Source organism: Corvus moneduloides, chromosome 9, assembly GCF_009650955.1.
Source record: "Corvus moneduloides isolate bCorMon1 chromosome 9, bCorMon1.pri, whole genome shotgun sequence".
Taxonomy (NCBI): Eukaryota; Metazoa; Chordata; class Aves; order Passeriformes; family Corvidae; genus Corvus; species Corvus moneduloides.
In genome coordinates, this window is record NC_045484.1 from 4,778,921 (window position 1) to 4,799,112 (window position 20,192).

Genomic DNA, 20,192 nt, shown 5'->3' on the forward strand with positions numbered 1-20,192 from the left:
GGTGTTGGTTTTTCCTCAAAACTCAATTAACTTTTAATACCAGACAGATTTCATTTTAGAAATCACATCCATTTAAGTCTGATGTTTCTGTCCCTTCTTGTTCTGATAATGTGGCTACTTTGAATTTTCAATGAAAGTATTTGGAAACCTGTTGGTAATATTCTTTGATTAGGCTTGCTGACAGGAGAAATTCTGGAATTACAGTTTCAGAGCTATGAAAAGTATTTACAATCAAGAATTAACATACAAACACGTTCTGGATTTCAGGTTTCATTGCAAGCTGTGGCACAGCCAACAGTGCCACACCAGCTCTACATCTCAAGGCCAGGAAAGGCCACAACAGGTAGATGCTCCCAGTGATGCTCCCAGGCTCTCCCACCACCCTCCCAGTTTCAGTTGTCCTCTCTAGCCCCTCACATACCCAGAATGTTGTCACAGCAGTACCAACAGTCACAAACACCACTGTCCTATGCCCACAGCATTTCCCTCTCATTCCCACCACAGGCAGGGAGCACTGTGCTTCACTCCATGCCCAAATAGTGCATTTCCTCCTGCTCCATGCTCCTTTTTCCCCACCCACATCACAACCATCGTTCCTCTGGTCCCAGCACCAAAAGCCAGGCTAGGTATTCTATTCCTACAACCATTTACCAATTCAGCCATGATTTGGAAGGAAGAGCCTCTCCATAGGGCAAGTTCTTGTACTAATATTGTTCACACACTCTCTACACTAAGCTCAGTTTCCAGAGGCTTGGTCAGTGGCCACTTTTTTAAGCTGAAGAATAAACAGAGTTTAAGACACACAGTCTCCCAGAGCAGGGTGAAGAGTTCACAGCTGTTACAGACACTGATTTTTGCCAGCAAAATAATTTCAGTCAAGAGGGGAAATAGGAAAGAGAGAAGAGGTACACTGTGCCATAGTGACCTCCTGCTGCCCAGCTGTTTTACTGGAGTGCCAGGGAATAATGCAGCTTTCCAGAAATGGGCTGGACACTCGCCCATATCTTGCAGTACCTTTACATTTGCTGCCCTTGCAAAGAAACTCTGTACTCGACAGAGCCAGATAGGAACAGGGGCCTTCCAAGAGCTCAGACAGGAAAGAAACACCACAGACTATATTTTTCATGGGTTGATTATGAGCTATAAATTTTTCCTTTCCTGCCTATACAAAAAACCCTCACTGCTTAACGCCTCTGCTACTTGGCCACAGACTCCAGGCTTTGCTAAGCAATGCTGTCAAGTTTCACACCTCTCCAGAAAGCCTTCTGATTTCCACACTAGCTTTGCTTGGAACACATCTCCAAAGGTTTCAGTCTCCAAAACCTATCCAGGTAGGTGGAGAAGTATATCCGAGCCTGTTGTTCACAAACTGGGACCAAGAACTCACACACCCCCATCTGCCCATGAGCTGCACAGAAGGTGACGGCGCTGTGGCAGCTCCAAGTCCAACAGCTCTGTCAGCTCAGCAGGGCACAGCGGAGGTGGGAAATGAGACCCTCCCACAACATGGGAATTCTGCATGGCCTTGTCTCTTCTGGAAAGACAACTTTAGCAGTCCTGACAGGATCTGACAGGAATTAAAGACAGCATTTCAGAGAATCACAGAATTAACTACATTGGAAACAACCTTTGAGATCAAGTGCAACCTATGACCTAACACCTCCTCATCAACTAAACCATGGCACTGAGTGCCACGTCCAGTCTTTTTTTAAACACCTCCAGGGACAGTTACTCCATCACCTCCCTAGACAGACTATTCCAGTGCCCAATCACTATCAGTGAAGAATTTTTTTCTAATGTCTAACCTAAACTTCCCCTGGTGCAGCTTAAGACTGTATCCTCTTGTTCTGTCAGTGGTTACCTGGGAGAAGAGACTGACCGCCACCTGGCTACAGGGAGTTGTAGAGATTGATAAGGTCTCCCCTGAGCCTCCTTTTTTCCAGGTTCCCTCAGCCGCTCCTCACAGGACTTGTGTTCCAAGCCCTTCACCAGCCTTGTTGCCCTCCTCTGGATGTGTTCGAGCATCTCAGCATCCTTCCTAAACTGAGGGGCCCAGAACTGGACACAACACTCAAGGTATGGCCTCACCAGTGCCAAGTACAGGGGGACAATCCCTGCCCTGGCCCTGCTAGCCACACTATTCCTGATCCAGGCCAGGTGCCATTGGCCTTCTTGACCACCTGGGCACACTGCTGGTTCATGTGCAGCTGGCTGTCAACCAGTACCCCCAGGTCCCTTTCTGCCTGGCCACTGTCCAGCCACTCTGTCCCCAGTCTGTAGCACTGCAGGGGGTTGTTGAGGCCAAACTGCAGGACTCGGCACTCAGACTTGTTAAACCTCAATTTCTGACCAAAAAGGCAAAAGCAGTGTTTTCTTCCCACCACAATTATTTCTAAAGAATAAGAAGGGAATCTCAACACTGCAAAAAGGGGTTAAATTATTGATTTATTATGAAATTCTGTAAGAACGTGCACAAAACTATCTGTAATCTGCCAAATGCAGACTTAAGTCCATAAAGAAAATACTCATTACAGATGGCTATTCCCTTTCCTCCACTGTCCAGGCAGTAACTCTCAGGCTTGCTCACACAGAATAAATTAAGTCATCTGTGTTTTCTCAGTTTTGCTTGTTAAATCAGGGGTAAAATGTAAGAAAACCACAAGGAAAGGTTGCTGCAAAGGTGGCTTCTCACACCCAGTTTGTTTATAAATACCGTCCTGACGACTTCCAGCAAATTATCAGGTCCTTCTGATTTGGAAATTCTTGTTCAATAGCATATAGGAGACTTTTGCCAGGATGCACGTGAAGCCACTAAGGGAAGAACTCTGCTAGCTGCTCTTTAATTTAGATGCCAATCATTATTTTTCTTTCTAATTATTCTTTTCTGCTTGATTCTGGTTGTTTTCATAACTCTCCCACTCTCTCACTGCCCTGTGTTTGACTCTGCTTCTCATGTAACCACACTGGTTTCTGATGTTGTTTTAGCTTAATTTGCTTTACTGGCATGACTGATTGTTGCTCTCCCAAATTCATCTTAACTGCTCCCCACCGTGGACTTCCCAGGCATCAGAAGCTTCCAGCCAATTTTCTTCCATTTGTCTCACATTCTTTTGGTGTCTATTGTCTTGGAGTACAATGTTTCAGGCCCAGTTTTATTTCTGCGATGCTGTAACTGTGTACATTGTTTTCCAGTGGGACTGTTTGGTTCAGAAGGAACCAAAAGACAAGGTTTTGGTCAGGAAGGTCCGAATGCACAAAAAGCCATGGGAGAATGTTTGTTTGTCACTATGAAAAACTCCAAATGCTGTGGTACTACATTGAAGGTTTTGGTATTTGCTATTTTAATGCAGAAGAGGAGAGGTGAACATGCAAGACATGCCACATGGTCGCTGAATAGTTCCTTAATTCTCTCTATTTGAGCTATTTCCCTCAAATGCTGTGGAAAAAAACAAGGTTTCAGTTTAGTTTCAAGCCGCTTTGTCTGTGGCTTTCAATCGTGCCACATTCCAAGTTATAATAACAAATAAATTCCACACTTTGATAATAAAGCAGATGCAACTATGAGCTGACATTCAAGACAAGCAAAAAAGCCCTAAGTATTTTGATTCATTTCTGTGGCCTGTTGTTCATCTGAGGGAAAGCACCACCAATGGACTCCAAACCAGCAAGCCAAACCCAGTAGCAGAAGGAAACCACAGCCTTGTAGTCCAAGAGGCAGCTTGAAAGGACTTTTTGCTGTTACTCATGGATTCAAAAACCATGGCAGTACTAAAGTTAGACAGGAAAGCATGCAAACAAAAAATCATGGTCCAAGTCCACCGATCATTATGGGAACATTGTCTGCCTCTTGAAAAACCCTTCCTGCAGGTAATCCCAGGTTTTTACTCCTGTATTTTTGAGTAAGGTCTCCAAGGAACGAGATTCAGTTAACATTAAATTAGGCTTCCCCCAAATGCAAAGATCGCAGGCAAGCCTGGACTGCCAGCCTGGATAGCTTTTTGTGTGTCTGGACAGGAATGAATCGCTTCTGGGAAATGCACTGACACAAATCTTTAAAACTGCTGGCAGCCAGCTCAGCTCTCATTGATGTGCTGCCTCAGCTCCCCAAGTGTCACAGGCTTAGAAAGACATCCCAGTGCCATGGCCTGGCTTGGGACCCTCACACTACCCAGAGACACCTCAGGATCCTGCAGAGCCACTGACTCCCAGAAGGTACAAGAAGCTACAATATTTTAGATTGTGGAGGCTTTATGTTCCTTTCTCAGTTCCAGTCCTCAGCCTGGTCTTCAATGTCAACCTCCGGGGAAAGCAGTGTCTGCTCTTTTAGCACATCACCTCTTTAAATTCATGGAGCCTGTGCTTTGGGACCAGCTATCTGCCAGAAGTGGACTGATTGCCCAGAAATCAAAATCCCAGAAATCAAAATTGACACTGTCCTTCACTAGAGGAGGAAAATGGCATGAGTTGTTCCATAGATCACCCTGCATAGAAAACCCAACCTTTTAACAGAGTTAACAGTTAACTGAGGAACTGGTCTGCTCCAAAGTGAGATCAGGGGATAGGTCCTATCACCAAAAGCATTGTTTCTATCTCCTAGGCAGTACACTTGGACATTTGGGGAGGACTGAAGGCCCCACACAGCATCAGTTGCTTGGCTTGCTGACCCCCTTCCCAGAATACATAAAGATGCTGAAAGATCTTGAGGAGGTGACTATACCATTCAGGTTTTCCATGACTCTGCCTGATAAGGTGCAAAGAGCCTTCACATCCGACATTTCCTCATTTTCTTTTTGTCAGGTGACACATACCAAACAACACATTTGAACTTTACAACCTCATTTAAAAGCCAAGAACATAACTGAATTATAGTAGAAATTGTATGGACCTCTCTTTAAATTTTAGTGCTATTCATCATGCTGATAATTTGTGTTTAATGTATATACGGTTTTATTCTGAATTGTCACACACCGTGGCATGTTACACATTTTTTTGAATGTGAACAGAAGTCCTAAGCAAAAAGCCATGCAGAGAACACAGAAGATTCCAAAGACAGCAACAACCTACAATGAGGAGGGAAGTCGGTCACCCCTCAACACAAAAACATCCAGAATGAGACACAGCACAAGGCAATCTTGTTGATATGAAAACAGGAAGAACAAAAAAATTACTTATAGGAGGTAGAGGGTCAAATAAGCTACTCCTTTCAATTCTCTTATCAGAAAATTAAGAGACACAGAGTCACATTTCTGGAAACACAAGCTGAAGTCCATCTAACTCAGACGTTTAGCTGGAATATATGACCTTTTCTGGAGTTCATTCTTCTGTTACTTGTGATCATGAACTTTCTGACGGACTGAAAGTAGTGAGAAGTGTGGAAAGCAAGCTACTGAACATGAAAAGCTAAGGTGGGTCCTGACAGGGAAAGAAAAAGGCAGGTTGTTTGAAGCTTACACATTTTTTGATGGTTTTGATGAGTTTACTCACAACTCTAAGATCCAAGGTATTTTGAGAACTAAACCTTTGTTTAAACCACATATTAGATGTAATTCAGATCCCTGTTGAAAAATACAATTTTTTTGACCACCTGTCTTAGTTTGAAAGACAGGTGTCTGCTAAGGGAGGCAGAAGCCTCCCTTGGAATGGCAGATGCAACCCCCCTTCCCTCCGAGTTATTATAATTTTGAAATCAAGGGGGCTTTTAGGCAAAGATGTGGGAAATAGGAGTAACAGTTCTTTACTATTATATATCTATATGTGTCTAACCAGTCAAACAAGCAACAATAACTATGGCAGTAACAGCAAACAATCACAAACCCAGTCCCAGCCTTCTCGGCTGTCAGGCCCTTTCCCCTCGAGTGCAGTTCCGCTCGCAGCCGGCAGGGGCGCTGGCGGCTCCCGGTGAGCAGGGCAGGTGCGATGGTTCCCCCGCGGCTGCAGGGGGCGCTCCGGAGCGAGCTCGGGGAGCACGCGGCACCGGTGCCCTGGGATCCCGGGAAGGGATGGCACAAAGGCTTCACAAACCCCTGGGCAGCCGATCCCGGTGTCCGGCCGGACCCTCGGGAACAGCAGGCTGGAGCGGCAGGGACAAACACAAATCCCCAGGTGGCAGACGCGATGTATCCAAGCGGGGAACCCCCCGGAGGTCTGGTCAGGCAGGGCGAGCACGGCTACAACACAGCGAAGGCTCGAAGCAGCGGCAGGGGCAGGGCGGCCACAGCCCGGCCTCCAGCAGGGCAAGGAAGGTGGGCCGGGGATCCTGGGATCTTTCTCCGCAGAAAGAAAAAACGGCCGAAAGAACAAGCAGCTTCTCTCTCTCCGAACACCAGGACCTACTGCCCACACACCCAGGTGAAACAAAAAGAGCAGCCAGGTCCTTTGTTTTTCTTAAGTACTTGGCCATTTGTTCCCCTAGCAACATGTATAGGGGGAAAATTCCTTTAACAGGAAAAAAAAAAAAAACCTAGGACTAAACTAAAACCCCAACACCACCCCAGCAGCCCAAAATATGATGGGAATGATGTTCAAGTGAAGAGGAGAAAATCCCCTTGGCGGAAGGGGTCCTAGGAAGGCATGTTTCTAAACACAGCTGAAGGGATCTTGGGTCAGTAACAACTACACATCATTGCAGCAGTCTGGAATCACTGCAAGATCTGGGAACAGAAGGGCAGGTTTAAAGCTCCCACAAGCCCCTCTAACAAGGCTGCGCCACAAATGTGCTCAAGCCCTTGTTTCAGATCTGCAGGTTCTGAGTTACATAAACACTGTGTGGAATATTCACATAATTTTGCCAAAAATTTAGATAATTTACATCAGACATTCTCCTCAAAATACATCAGAGCTCTATATTACGAGTGCAAAACGGACAGAGAATTTCGACATAGAAAGCAGTAACCTGTGGGCTTACAGTGCACCACACAGGACAATGTTCCTTCCACATATATCCTCAGTTTTTGCTACCCCTCCCTCTTTCAGGCTCTGTGAGGTACTTAAGGAGTCATAAACTCTCCTTCTGCAGTTGTTCTTAACTTTCTTTTGTGTCAAACCAGTGGAAATGCTTTAAATTGCATCCCCACTTCTAATGGCCCAACTGGCTTTTTAAAGCCTCTGAGCTGTCACAACAGGAGTCTGATGAATGCAGAAGGTCTCTGGCCACAGACCACAGGCTTCCCCATGAGATATTTTTTCCTTTGAGAAATACAGAGTTAATTGCAAGAAATAACAAGGCTCTACTGCTTCTTCCTCCTATTTCTCCAAGTCATATAAAACCAAGAGCACAATTATATTATGTTTCTGTTCTATGAGAAAAGAGGGCAAATGCAATTATATTGGAATTATCCCAGACAAGAAAACACCTGAACTACCAGAAGTACATGTTTCACAACAGGACTACAAAGCCAAACACTTCCCAGATACCATTAATCATTTCTCAGAGACAAGTAGCCAGAGCAACTGAGAGCAATGGAAATTTTTAACGAAGGAAAGTGAATTCATATTTATATGGGATCTGTTAAAACATGTATACCTGACGAATAACTTTGATGACAACTTCATCGTTGAGCTTTTTATAGACGTGGATTTGAGTAAAGATACCAAATTTACACATAAAAGGTATCTTATGAAGGCCAAAGGATTAAAATCAGCTGTTCTGAACGAAATTAATGAAAAATCTCTCAGAAAACTCATCCGAAGTTGAGCTAGCACAGGAATAGGACCACAGGCTCCATCCATTTGTCCATCCCTGGCTGTGCAAAGGTGTTATGTGCCAAGAGGGAAGAAAGCATTGATGCAGCAGGAAGCAACTGACAAGGCTGGTAAACTGTATGTATGTCAGTAGGAAAATAATTCCACTAAAAACAAACAAACCAACCAACCAACCAACCAACCAACACACTCTCCTACTAAATGTTATTTTATTCGCTTGCACACTCACCTGCAGGTATAACTAAAAATTGATGCATTTCGCCCAAAGCCCAAGTGACATAAGTAACATCAAGATTACTTTTCCCCCTTTTCCCTTCATCTCATCATCAAAGTCCTCTGGGTCCGTGAAAAGGCCGTTGGGGGATTAATCCCACCATGGTTTATACTGGTGAAATTAATTCCTCACCCCCAGCATAAATACTTCAGCTATTCTGCAGGAAGGGTACAGCTTTAGCTCATATTTTATGACTGAGATAGGGGGAGGTCAAATGGTTTGCCCAAAGTTGGAAGAGACCCTAGAGCTCAGTCTGCATGGAAGTGTGGGAACCACTAGCTGTTTGTTGTTGCTTCTATCCATGACAGAATGCTGCCTCCTTGGTGCCTGTGACCAAATTTTAACTATCAGCTGTTCTTTGAGGAGTTCTCATAGCAAAATGAGAGCAAAATATTTTACCAGCCAGGAAAGACTGAGAATTGAGCTCTTATGTCAAGTCCCGTGGGGCAAGAGGAACAGAAAACCAGTAATGCTGACAAGAATCAAGCATCTTCATTCTGTAATCAAATATAACCACGCATGCCATAGTGCATGCAAACTACAGATGTCAAAGTACAAATGCTGATGACCTAAGGCACCTTTTACACCCAATGTCTAAAGATAAAACCCTAGGAGGATAGCCAAACCACCTTTTTCTCATTTAAACTGCAGTTCAAAACAGCTTTGCTATTTCTTTTGTAAATGAGGATTACCTCAGAATTTAAATTTCAGTCTAAAAGCAGCACTGTAAATCACAGGGCACTAATGGAAAAGATCCATGCACACACACATTGCCTGAGTCACCCTGAGCTTTGCTCTGCAGGCACTGCTGTAATGACAATAAAATCACTCCTAAGCAAAAACCACTTACTGTCACAGATAAGGCAGAGGAAACAAACACACCTTGTTTGCTTAATCAACAAAATGTTGGCCTAGATGTGTTCATCTCATGTTTAATTCCAAAACAATTTCCCTGCAAAAGATGTCTGTATTGTACTATTGGATATGTTACAAGACAATCAGTATTTGGCCTTTGCACGAGCTTGTTTAAGCATGCCAACAGCGCTGTGAATTTTCAACAGAAACAACAGCTCTGCTGCCCACATCCTCCTCCAAGACCAAATCCTGCCTGGGGCTTGCTCCACAGTGCAAATCCATACTTACACCCTGAGTACCATCTCAGATTCCAAGGAATTCAGGTTTGCCACTTCTCCATCGCTTGAGGTCTCCAGGTTTCCAAACCTGAAAAAGGAGATGGATGTTTAGAAGAAACTCTAGTGAATAAAAGCAAAATCCCAAATAGCATCATTCATATACCATAAACAACTACAAAGCGCTTCCAGCTCAAACTACAAGGAATCCTAACATGTGGGCAGAATTAAGGAGTTTGAAGATTATTTCATTTAGGAGGGAAAAAATCCTAAAGAAACAGCCAGTATCTTCCAACCTAATTTGTTAATTTATATGAAGCAGCCTCAACCAAAGGCAGAATCAACCAAAACAGTGTCTTTGCTCACTGTTCTCTCTGCCTGTTTTCACTCCATCCTTTCCCAGGGCAACATTCCAGTGCACAGCAAGACTGTAACACAACCACCTTCTCCCAGTACGGCTTCCGTGTCTCTAGCGCCTGCCATTCATAACAGCTCCAAGTGTTGCTTCAATGTTTCCCAGGTGGCAAGTGCTCACTTTGTGCCCAAACTTCTTATGTGAGTGGGAAAAGCCCACGATGCTGTAAAAACACCATTGGGAAAGAGGGAACCATAGGCACAACTCCAACAGTGCCAAAGGGAAAATCTCTTACCCACAAGGCACAACCCTGTGCCTTGCAGGCACAATCATGCACTTCATTTTCAGTGGGAGTGCCCATTGTTTCAGATACACAGCTTCATAATTATCCATTAAGAATTCCATGGCTCCTTAAAGGCAGGTTTAATGAAGGTGGATGATTACTCACTGTCCAGAATAAGACAAGCTGATTTTATCCATTTAGGTTTATACACTTGCAATTAATCTGAAGAGTTAAAACAAGTGCATCCTTAAGTGCTTGTGCTACAACAACCTGGTAACATCAGACAGAGAGAACACAGTGAGCCGCTTCTGCCCCAAAGGTTTGTGTCAGAACTGTCACAAACTCATCCAAAAAGGTTTCAATGGATTGAAGTGGTGATAGTTTTATGCTCCTCTCAAGCATTGGTCTAAGGCTTCATATATAAGAATCACAGATATGTTGTTAAAGGGAGAGGATTTCACTCTCCACTGCCATCTACTCTGTAAGATGCCTAAAACACATCTTAGCCAGTAGACAAAAGGCACTTTCCCCCTGCTGGGGGAATTTTTTAAAATAAAAATTAAATTTTTATATTCAGTTTTTAAAACTTGCCATTAATTCTTTGAGAAAAAATTATTGAGATGAGTCCCAATGTCATTGTCCTACTATTGCATGAAATATTAACTATGTCTTTGCAGAACATTAGGCACTTGTGTTTAAATCCCACTAGAGACACAAGCTGAGTTTTACAGGAGAAATCTGTAAGACGGCAATAAAGAGTAGACAGTTTTCCGTGCAAAGCTGGAGAAGGATATAAAGCTTCCTTATGTTGCCAGATGCAAATCTCTGCCTCATCTCTCCATGAACAACAGGTCATTAAATACGGGTTAGGAGGAGTTAATGACACAACCAATATAAAGAACAGCCTTTCTGCAGGCTTCCAGCACAAAGAGCCTTTCACTGCCCAGCCTGTAGGAATGCTTTGCATACAAAAAGAGACACAAGCAACAAAAGGATCCTGTAGCCCACAGAACTTTTCAGCTTGGCGTTTGGGAAGTTACAGACTGCACTCAAAGGGACTGACTAAGCAAATGAGAGCAGAATGTAATGGGTAATACTGAATGTTTAAATACTGGAAAACAGAGTGGAGAATGCACCCCTGCATCTCTGTTAAGAAGAGGGAGGAAAATACTCTGAATAACTCAGAAAGAATAAGGAAAGGTGATCTCTGCAACAGCCCCAAACAAAGACCTAAATAAGCTTGTAAGCATCAAAACAAGCAATTTGGAAGCCCAGATCCTCAGGAAAAATAAGGTGGCTTGAATCCTACACACATGGAGTCATGGAAGTGACATGGAGTGACAACTCACTTCTTGAGTTGAGTAGACAAGCTACCTGATATAAAGGAAGAAGAGAAGAAATAATAGATGCTACAGGAACAGCAGTGAGTCAAACACCACAAAGCTGCTGTCCCAAAACGTGTGGCTCTGCTACTGCAGGACCTATTCCTTCGATGCTCCCCCTCCGCCTCCCCTGTCCTCTCCATTCACCCTTCAGCAAAAGGAACGAGTGGGAAACATGAAACTAACTTGTTCTTTGCTGTCATTACCCAGCTCCAGCTCTCCCACAAACAGTCTCAATTCCCTCCTCTGTAAACTGCTCCAGACAGGGACTGGTTGCTACTTTATCTGTGCCTGCGCCAAGCACAGCACGGCTCCACTTCTGAGGAACACAGTTATCAGGGCAAAATACAAAATGGAGGAGAGGAATTTGGCCTCCTTTTACCCTCATCTGGATAGCTAACCAACTCTGGCTTCCATCACACCTTGGAATATCCCCCTGGGAATACCAAAGGCACCACACTCTATCCCCACACCCAGGGGCAGGAGGAGCCACTCTTCTTCCCTCCAGGAACTTCCATGGAGGGCTTCCACATCAAAATGCCAACAGGATCTTTTTCTTTTAGCTCTCCCTGCCCACTTGTACCAAATAACTAGAAAATATCAGAATGTACAGTGTTAAAAGCAGATTTCCAAAGCTGTCTGCTGCGCTTAGATGCTGAACTCCCATGAATGCTAAAGGGATGTGGATGTTCAATTACTCCTGAATACCTTTGGAAATACAAGTCGTCCCATTCACTTCTCAACGTCCCAGCCTATGTTCAAGATTTTCTCTAGTGACTTCTAATCTATCTTAAAAAAAAACTCAATAGGCTGAATCTGGGTAAAAAAATTAATAGGGCTCCAGTCTCAGATTTAATCAAAAGCAAAAGGGTAATGTGAAATCCTGGAGGGAAGAAAATAAAAAAATGCAACAACCAGATTTCTGAAACTGTTTCTAAACCCAAAGTTTCTCTTAAGCACAGCATCAGCTTTTTTATTTGTTTCCCTGACTCAGGGAAGAGCACCTCACCTGCTTTTGGACACCGTAAATGCTTCCTGCCCCAAATTCAGTCAGTACTGCGCTGCTTGGACACGATACTCTGCAGACAGCATCAAGTGAGCAACAGGTATCCCCACACACTTAGGGTACAGGATATGTACATTTCCCATGACATTTTCCCAAGAGTCCCAGGACTTTTTGTGTAAGCTGGGTTTGTGTAAGTCTAACACATTAATCAGACAATTCTGCAGCACTGTATCCACAGCAAATCCAGCATAAACTGAATGCACTGGGTTTGAGGGTGATCCAGGTTCCACAAATACACTGCGGAGAAAGTTTTCCAGTGAGTATGTACCTACAAAATGTAATACCCTGCAAATGGGAGATGCGGGTGCTATTCCCTCCTCTCTCCCAAGGAGCTGCTCACCTGTGAAAAGCTGGAGGGGCCTGTTTTGATCTGGTCACATCACTGTTCTCCCTTGGACCAAACAACAAGAGCTTAGCACTGCTACTCCTAATTGTTCCCTTACTTCACAACCCTGAATAAGAGACAGGGCTCAAGCTCTTCAGATGAAATTAAAACTGACAACAAATGCCAAAACTGTGCTGCCTTTTTAAAAAAAAAAAAAAAAAAAAAAAAGAGATTGCCTTTTTCATTATTACTTCACTGGCACACAAAACAAAACACGAATTATGCACTGACACCCACTTTAGTCTCTGTACCCTGATTATTAACAAGTATCACTAAAAACAAAGTTGCAAAAATGTAGATGCTTGGCTACTTATTCTCAACTAATCTAGAGATGAAAACCAAGCTGGTTAAAATCAATTACAATCCATCTTTTTTTCAATTCTTTTCTTTATAACATCTGCTTTTCTTCACAAGTCCATATTCCTCAGCTACATGTATATCATTCCAACTTTTATATCTTAAGTTTCATCTATATTTTCTCCCAAGCCATAAAACTTGCGAGTATCCATGATATACAAAAAGCCAAGAGAAAAAACCAGGGATTCTTAAGCACTACACTCCTAAGATTTGTGAGAGGGGAAGGAAGTGGTAACCTCCTAGGATTTCCTGTGGATCCTGTTGTGTATTATAAAAGGCTGGGGATGATGCTGACAAGGTCAGGCAGCCCGCTCCTCTGAAGGGGGCATTTTATGTTGCTCTGAGAGGTACACAAGCCAGCAAGATCAAAACTGGGCTCAGAAAAGAGAGTTCTGTTCTATGGAGACAGTTCTCCTGGGCTTTCCTGCCCTCTCCTGACATTTTCACCTCTTTAAATCAGCATGAGAGGAGGCGGGCAGGGTCAACTTCCTTAGAGCTTTAATGTTTTTATATTCTTGTATGTATCCACTGTCAATTTTTATTATTCCTCACATTCTGAACCAGAATTGGGATGGACTGAGAGATAAAGTAGAGAGCAGTCAATGTAACTGTAACTAAGTCAACTCTCCAGGATGGCTGCTCTTTTCTCAGCTGATTGCTTACCTGACTGTCAGGTTATTATTGTTATTATCTTTTCTAATTGAGCCAGATGGCATTCCTACAAAGCAGACAAGATTGTCCTTTTCAGATAGAAAAGAAAAGCACAGATAATTTATCCATGCCTTGTTCCTTATCTACCTAGTTGGAGAGCAAAAATTAAACCCTAGGAGTTCTTATGCCACTTCTCTGTTCTAATTACTTCATGCCAGAGCAACCATTTCTGCAAATCACGGATTTTGAAAGTGCAACAAATATGACACTCCCAAAATAAGGACCCAGTCATGTCTCAGTTAGAATTTAGGGTGAGAAACTAATGCTGTGTGTTCCAAGCATTTATGCAGACATAGCAGCCATGATTTAACAGTCTGACCATAAAAGCTATTCTTATAACATTTAGCAGTTCCTGGGCTGTCTGCAAAAATTTATGGCTGCATATTCACGTGACGTAATAGAATTTGCTCTCCCATTCTTTCTTGTGTTTGTACAATCCCTGTTCCGAATCAGCAGCCCTCAAACAGAAGAACAAGGTCTGAAAATATAGGTATCCAGCAAAACTTTGGAATCTACTCTAGGTATGACTTTGCAGCCCATGCATTCTGTTGGGTTTTTTGAGGGAAACTTGTATTAATTTTGCTGTGTTGGTCCAGCTGGGTTCTTTAGCAGCCAGACATGGAACAATTTCCTTACCTATGCTTTATGAGAGTTGGGATGTGAGCAGCAATGCATTTATAGACTGGATGTTTATGCTGAAATTCTGGATTTTGCAGTATTCTTGACAACAGGCTATTAAATCCATGCCCACTAAAAGCAAGGGAAGAAGTTCCTGACGACTTTCCCCTGTTCCCCTGTTGTGCACAGCGGTGGCTCTTACCTGTCCAGGAGAAGTTCCAGCACTGCCCTGGGAGAAGCAAAGGCCCTGTATGTTGCAAGGAAGATGCTGATGTAGGAAAAATCTGCATCTCCAAAAGCTGTGAGAAGGTTCTCCACCAGTTTCTCCAAAGTTCCAGCTTTTATAGCCCTGATCTTGGATGTTTCATACTGTCTGACAGTGTGCTCTGGGGGTAACTGGTCTCCTTCACCCTACAAAAGGAAACAAAAGCAAAGTGCAAAAGTCAGGCAGGAAACAGATCCCTGGCACAGATTCCAATGGATTAAATCCTATCTTTTCACGCGAATTGGCCATCACCAGTTACTAAATGATTTTGTCAATATTTGCTGCTCTCCAAGCACCAAATGCTGTATCAAATAATGGATTTTTTAAGCAACTCTATTTTAAAACATTTCTCTGACATGATCAAAAAATATTTTACAGTATGACCACTATCAAGTTAAGTCGTGATTCCACCATATATTATTAACTAAAAGAAAATCCCACAAAGAGTAATATTACTGAAGGGAACAAAAGTGCTAATTCAGTGTTTCATTTAACTTCTGAATAAACATGAAAACTGACCATAACTTAAGTACTGGCACCTGTGATTCCCTTGCTGAAAATACCAACTTTGCAGTGTCACACAGGACCCAAGGTCAGAACACATTTGGTGCAAAAACATTTCAAGATACTTTTGCAAGGAGGGTGTCAAACTCATCTTGCAAACAAGGCATTCTAACACTTCAATTTTCTCTTACAGTTTCCACTTGGCACAATATTTGTCCATAAATCTAGGGTTTGGGATTGTGTATGGGTATGTTTTTTAAACAGCATTTGTTTTAAATGCTTACAGCCTGCCTTGAGTCTGAAAGAACATTTCCTTAAATTCTGCCATTATTTAGAGGATAGTTTAGAAAAGTATTTTTTTGACTCGTTTAAATCCTATTTTGTAAAGTATGTGAGATAAAAAGCTTTAAAACTGGGATTATAAATAAAAAATGTCCAATATTTACACAAACACCTTGATACTGAGGGCATGAAGACAGCATGTTAATGATAGTCACTACCAACCCTGGCTCGGGATACTGACAAAACGCAAAGGAAAAAATAATCTATTAATAAGATAATTAAGAATTAATCCCACTCTCTTCCTATTTACATCACTACACTCCACTGCTTTGGAATTGTTTCTAATAGACATCCCTTTTGGTTTTAAACAATATAGATGTCTTTAGTATCATTCTAAGGTTCTGTCTCTAATATTATTACAAAGCTCTGCTATCTCATTTCCCATCTTAATGAGATCCAACGAACCCTTATTGTGACATTAAAACACAACCTACTGCCTGTATTTAAAAAAAAACAACCAAAACAGATTAGACAGGGAAAAAAATTGCTACATTTTGTTCCATGGATCTTACGTCTTTTTTAAAGGCATATAACTTGTCATATATCTGACTTAAAGGTGCATCTGGAAATATATATGAATTATAAAAATGAACTAAAAGTGTATCTGGAATTATGTATGACACTGTCATTACAAAAACATTAACAGGATATGTTGTCACCACTATGTAACTCTCTTACACTCAAATATTCCTTAAGCAAAACTTGGTTCACCAAAAAAAAAAAAATTTACAATTTTCTTGCTAATTCTTCATCTAACAATTAAAATACCCTTTTAAAAATAACTAGTTACACAATACAACCACTTTCTGACAGGGACGAAAATCTGCACCACTGTATTTAACTCTTTATTTTCAATCCAGCAGATTGACCCGCTCACAATGTAATGGTTTATGGACACATTTACTCAGGGCACATAAAACCCTCTCATTCTCTCAGGTGAGTATATTCAAAACAAGGGCAGAATTTGCTTCCAAGACCGATACACGCACAAAATTTTCCATTAATTGCAACACTACAACTTCCCCAAGACATCATGTTGGGAGAATGTTAAAAAGAAACAAAACCCAAAAAAAAATCCCACCAAAGCAAAAACAAAACCAACCTCAAACTCTGAAAAATCAAAAACTTTGTCAGCAAAACATCAAACTGTTAGAAACCATTGTGAGACTTCTGGGATTGCTTGTGTTTGTATTATTTTAGTAATTCTGCCTGTAAGTTTAAAAGGAAAAGGGACTTGGCAGACGAGCTCAATAACAGGCTTTGAGAATAAGACTTTGTGGGCTGAGTTTCACGCTAACAGGAAACTGCTCAGTCTGGATTTAATCAAGAGGCCATCTCTTCGCTGACACAACCAGGCTACCCAAAGGCAAAGGAGTTTTCATGTTTGCTTTAGTGCCCTCTGCTCAGAGGAACACTCTACTCACTGCCATGAAAAGATGCTCCTAAAGCTCTTTGCAATTTTTGACAGGAGTGCATGGTGACCACTGTTAGTGGTACCAATAAATGACACCAGTTTTGCACTGTTTTGTGCATCCAAAGAACTAAAAAAGCTCTCCAGCTCCTGTTTGTCTCCTTCAGCACCGTGTCCAGTGGTCTAACAGAGACCTCAATATCTCAGGGCTTCAGTAACATTTTCTTGGTCCTCTAAAACAAACAGATATGACATTTTAGAGTCTAATTTATGTATTTTAAAATCTCACTTTGATTTTTCAGGCAACAGATTATAGCCTTGATAATCTGCAAGTGTAAGTGATGCGCAAGTAGCTTCCTACAAGACGGACAGCATCTTTTAAAAGCAAATGTAGAAAGATTAAATGGAGGTATCCTTGCAAATCCTTATTTTCTGAGGTTGTGTGCACACTGATGTAGTGTAATTCCAACATCTTTACTAACCCTTGGCAACGCTGTACCTTCTGAGGGGCCCACTCTCTTTAATGTGATCATCTTACAGCTCTACAGCGCAAAACATTACCTACGTACACACTTCTTGCTGAAACAGGAGAGCTCCATGCAGACCAAAACACATACAGGCTGGAAAACTTCCTCCAAACACTACCTGTTTAAGCTTCAGTGGGAATATAAATTAACTATAAATGCCACCATTGCCTAAATTAATGCTACAGCCTAGCAAGAGGGATTAGAGACTCAAGAAAAAAAGGAGAGTTAAAACTCTGATCAGTACAAAACGAGGATGCTACCCAAAGATATACAGAACTATAGTAATTATCTCAGAAATATCACTGGAAACAATTGCTTTCACCCAAAAAACCCCACTGCTCTGCAGGTTTTTCCCAATGCAAATATTATCTGTTGAGATTCTGGAAGTGAGAATCATGGAATAAAATCGATCTAATTGTTTTTCATTACACAGACTGGAAAAAAATACTAAAACAACTAGGATGAACAATAAGAAAAGGAGATATCAAATACTCTTACGGCTCAGTCATTTGAAACATTACCACTCCACTAAAGATTTGTTTTATTCAGAAATTCTGCTGTTATTTTCAGAGCATCTAACTAACACTTTAAATGCAATTTTGACAGATTTTTAAACGCTTTTCACTTTCCTTGAAACTTACAGCTTTTCCAGATAGAGTTTTCCATTCTTCTTTTAAATTAACTTACTGGACAGGCAGCCTATGCTGGAATAAAAGTGCCTGAAGTGCAGTAACGTCTATGTTAAATGAAAATAAAGCACTCTAATCAAGATTGTCACTGTTTGTCTAAATATGAGTCTGCTTTAACCTTCTGAAAGTAGAAATAAGATGCTCTTTGTGATTTTAACCTTATTTTTTTCCCATTGCTTACACACAGGTTTCTCCAATACATAATTTTTATATCTACACTCATCCTTGGGGGAATTTAAAAAAAAGGAAAAAAAAATCAAATCATGGAATGATTGAACTTGAAAAGCTCCAGAAATATAAGCATCCATAATGTCACTCTAAGAGAAGAAAAACCTAAAATAGCCTTCATTTAACACGCAGACACACATCACTAAAAAAACAGCAAGACACATGAAACAGAAGTTGTTTAGTTATCTTAGTCAAGTATTTTGGTAAAGAACAACTGCAAAGACATTAACAACTTTTTTGACAAAGCGTTTCCTTCCAACAAAGACCTTGATGGAGTTTCTAACTGAGTGGAAAGAAGCGGGATTGTGCCGTGGGTGCAGGACAGACAGACCCACAGCAGCTGACATTCATCTGCACCGACTCCCAACTCCACCACATGACCGTTGAACAAAAAAACCCTCTGAGAAGTGGTGATTTTGCCCAAACAATGTCACATAGCAGTGCCTCGACTAATCTTATCAAATGGAGTCACAAGTATTTCAAGTGCTTTTTGGGCCAGGCCGTTCCCATCCCCACTGCCTCCTGCGCTCAGTTCTGTGGGCCCGGCGGAGTTAGAGCCCTGCAGATCCCTGTGCCCAGTTGCCAGCATTGAAAACAGCCTGCATGGGAGAAAACTGTGAATTTGGAGCAGAATTTCCAGCCTAGGAAAGCGTGACTGGCAGTGCAGGGCTTGGGTGGCCAGCGGTGGACGTCCTGCAGACAAAGACAGCTGCTTTTATCCTACAGCGCACTTGGAAATGAAATGAAATGAAATAAAATTACACCAGGGCTCTCCACAGAACTCTCTCCACTTCACTAACTCCCATTTTCTCATTTTGGATACTGTTTAAAAAAAACAAACAACAACAAAAACCAAAAACAACAAAAACCCCAACCAAACAAAAAACCCCACCAAACCCAAAAAACCACACAAAACCATAATTCTGCATGCTGACTGCACCAAACTCAGAAGCCAAAATAAGTTTATGAGCTCTTTCCTAAGATCCGAAAAGGAGTGTTCCTGAATTTCCAAAGCTCCGCCCTTTTCTTTTCCTGTCACATACCCATTCTTGGCAGCGATCCAGAGTTTCCAGGACCAATTAATTCCATGATCATGACACAAAAGGCATTCTCGTTTTCTCCTCAAAGCTCACAGCCTGCTTGGTATCTTTCTGAAGCGCTGGCAAACAGTCACAAAAGCTGTGGGGCAGATTTAGAGGGAAAAAGAGAAAAGGAAAAAAGCCTCTTACACAAATGCTGCTGCTCAGTTAGAACCCTTTCACTCGGGCAACTTGCAGCTACTTAAAGCCACTCTGGGGAAAATAAGAAACAAGAGGCATTCCATGGTGCTGAGCTGTGCATTCTCACACCTTCTGAAGTGATGCAAATTTACACTCATTTGGATATCGGTGAATTTTGTGGGACCAGCTCTAAATGAATCACAGCAAAAGTAAAGAGACCTAATTTACACATCACCTCCCTGCATGCATCTAAAGAAGTTTTAGCAAGTGCATTACTAAACTGGATCTTCAAAGAGGTCTAGGTTAAAATGGCATTGTGCCGCTCTTACAAATGGTGGAGCTTAACCAGCCATGGGAACATAGAAATTCCTGCTCTGAATTTAGCCACTCAGAAGCATCTGTGCAGCGAAGGAATGTCGCCATATTATTCAGTGAGAATCAACTCATCCAAGAGGTTCACTGTGCAGCATACAATGTTTTTAAAGAAAAAAAAAAAAAATCACCTGAACAGCTCCGAATCTCCATCTCTACCTTGTACAATTTATGCACTTACCTTCTTGTCACTTCCTACCTACGAAAAGTTCCCTCTCATCCTGCCTCTCACCTCTCTTGCTAGAAGGACTTTTAACAAAACCAATACAAGGCCTCTCACCCTCTTCTCTTGTCTGACTTGGTGTCATCATTGAGTTAACTGAACCTGAAACATCAGATAACCCATGTTTCTTTTTTGTTGTATTTCACAGA

General features: G+C 41.9%; 1 protein-coding gene across 2 annotated transcripts in view; it reads right to left on the bottom strand.

Annotated features, from left to right (window-relative positions):
• The window catches only part of RGL1 (ral guanine nucleotide dissociation stimulator like 1), a 54,882-nt gene that overhangs the window by 20,259 nt on the left and 14,431 nt on the right, over positions 1-20,192 (bottom strand). The window contains exons 2-4 of one of the 2 annotated variants that reach the window (XM_032117824.1): positions 19,272-19,407; positions 14,465-14,673; positions 9,119-9,196 (exon numbers count right to left, since the gene is read on the bottom strand). In XM_032117824.1, the coding sequence (XP_031973715.1) occupies positions 9,119-9,132 (14 nt within the window). In that variant the 5' untranslated portion in view covers positions 9,133-9,196; positions 14,465-14,673; positions 19,272-19,407. The remainder of the gene's footprint in view (positions 1-9,118; positions 9,197-14,464; positions 14,674-19,271; positions 19,408-20,192) is intronic. The other variant, XM_032117823.1, reaches the window with a different exon arrangement.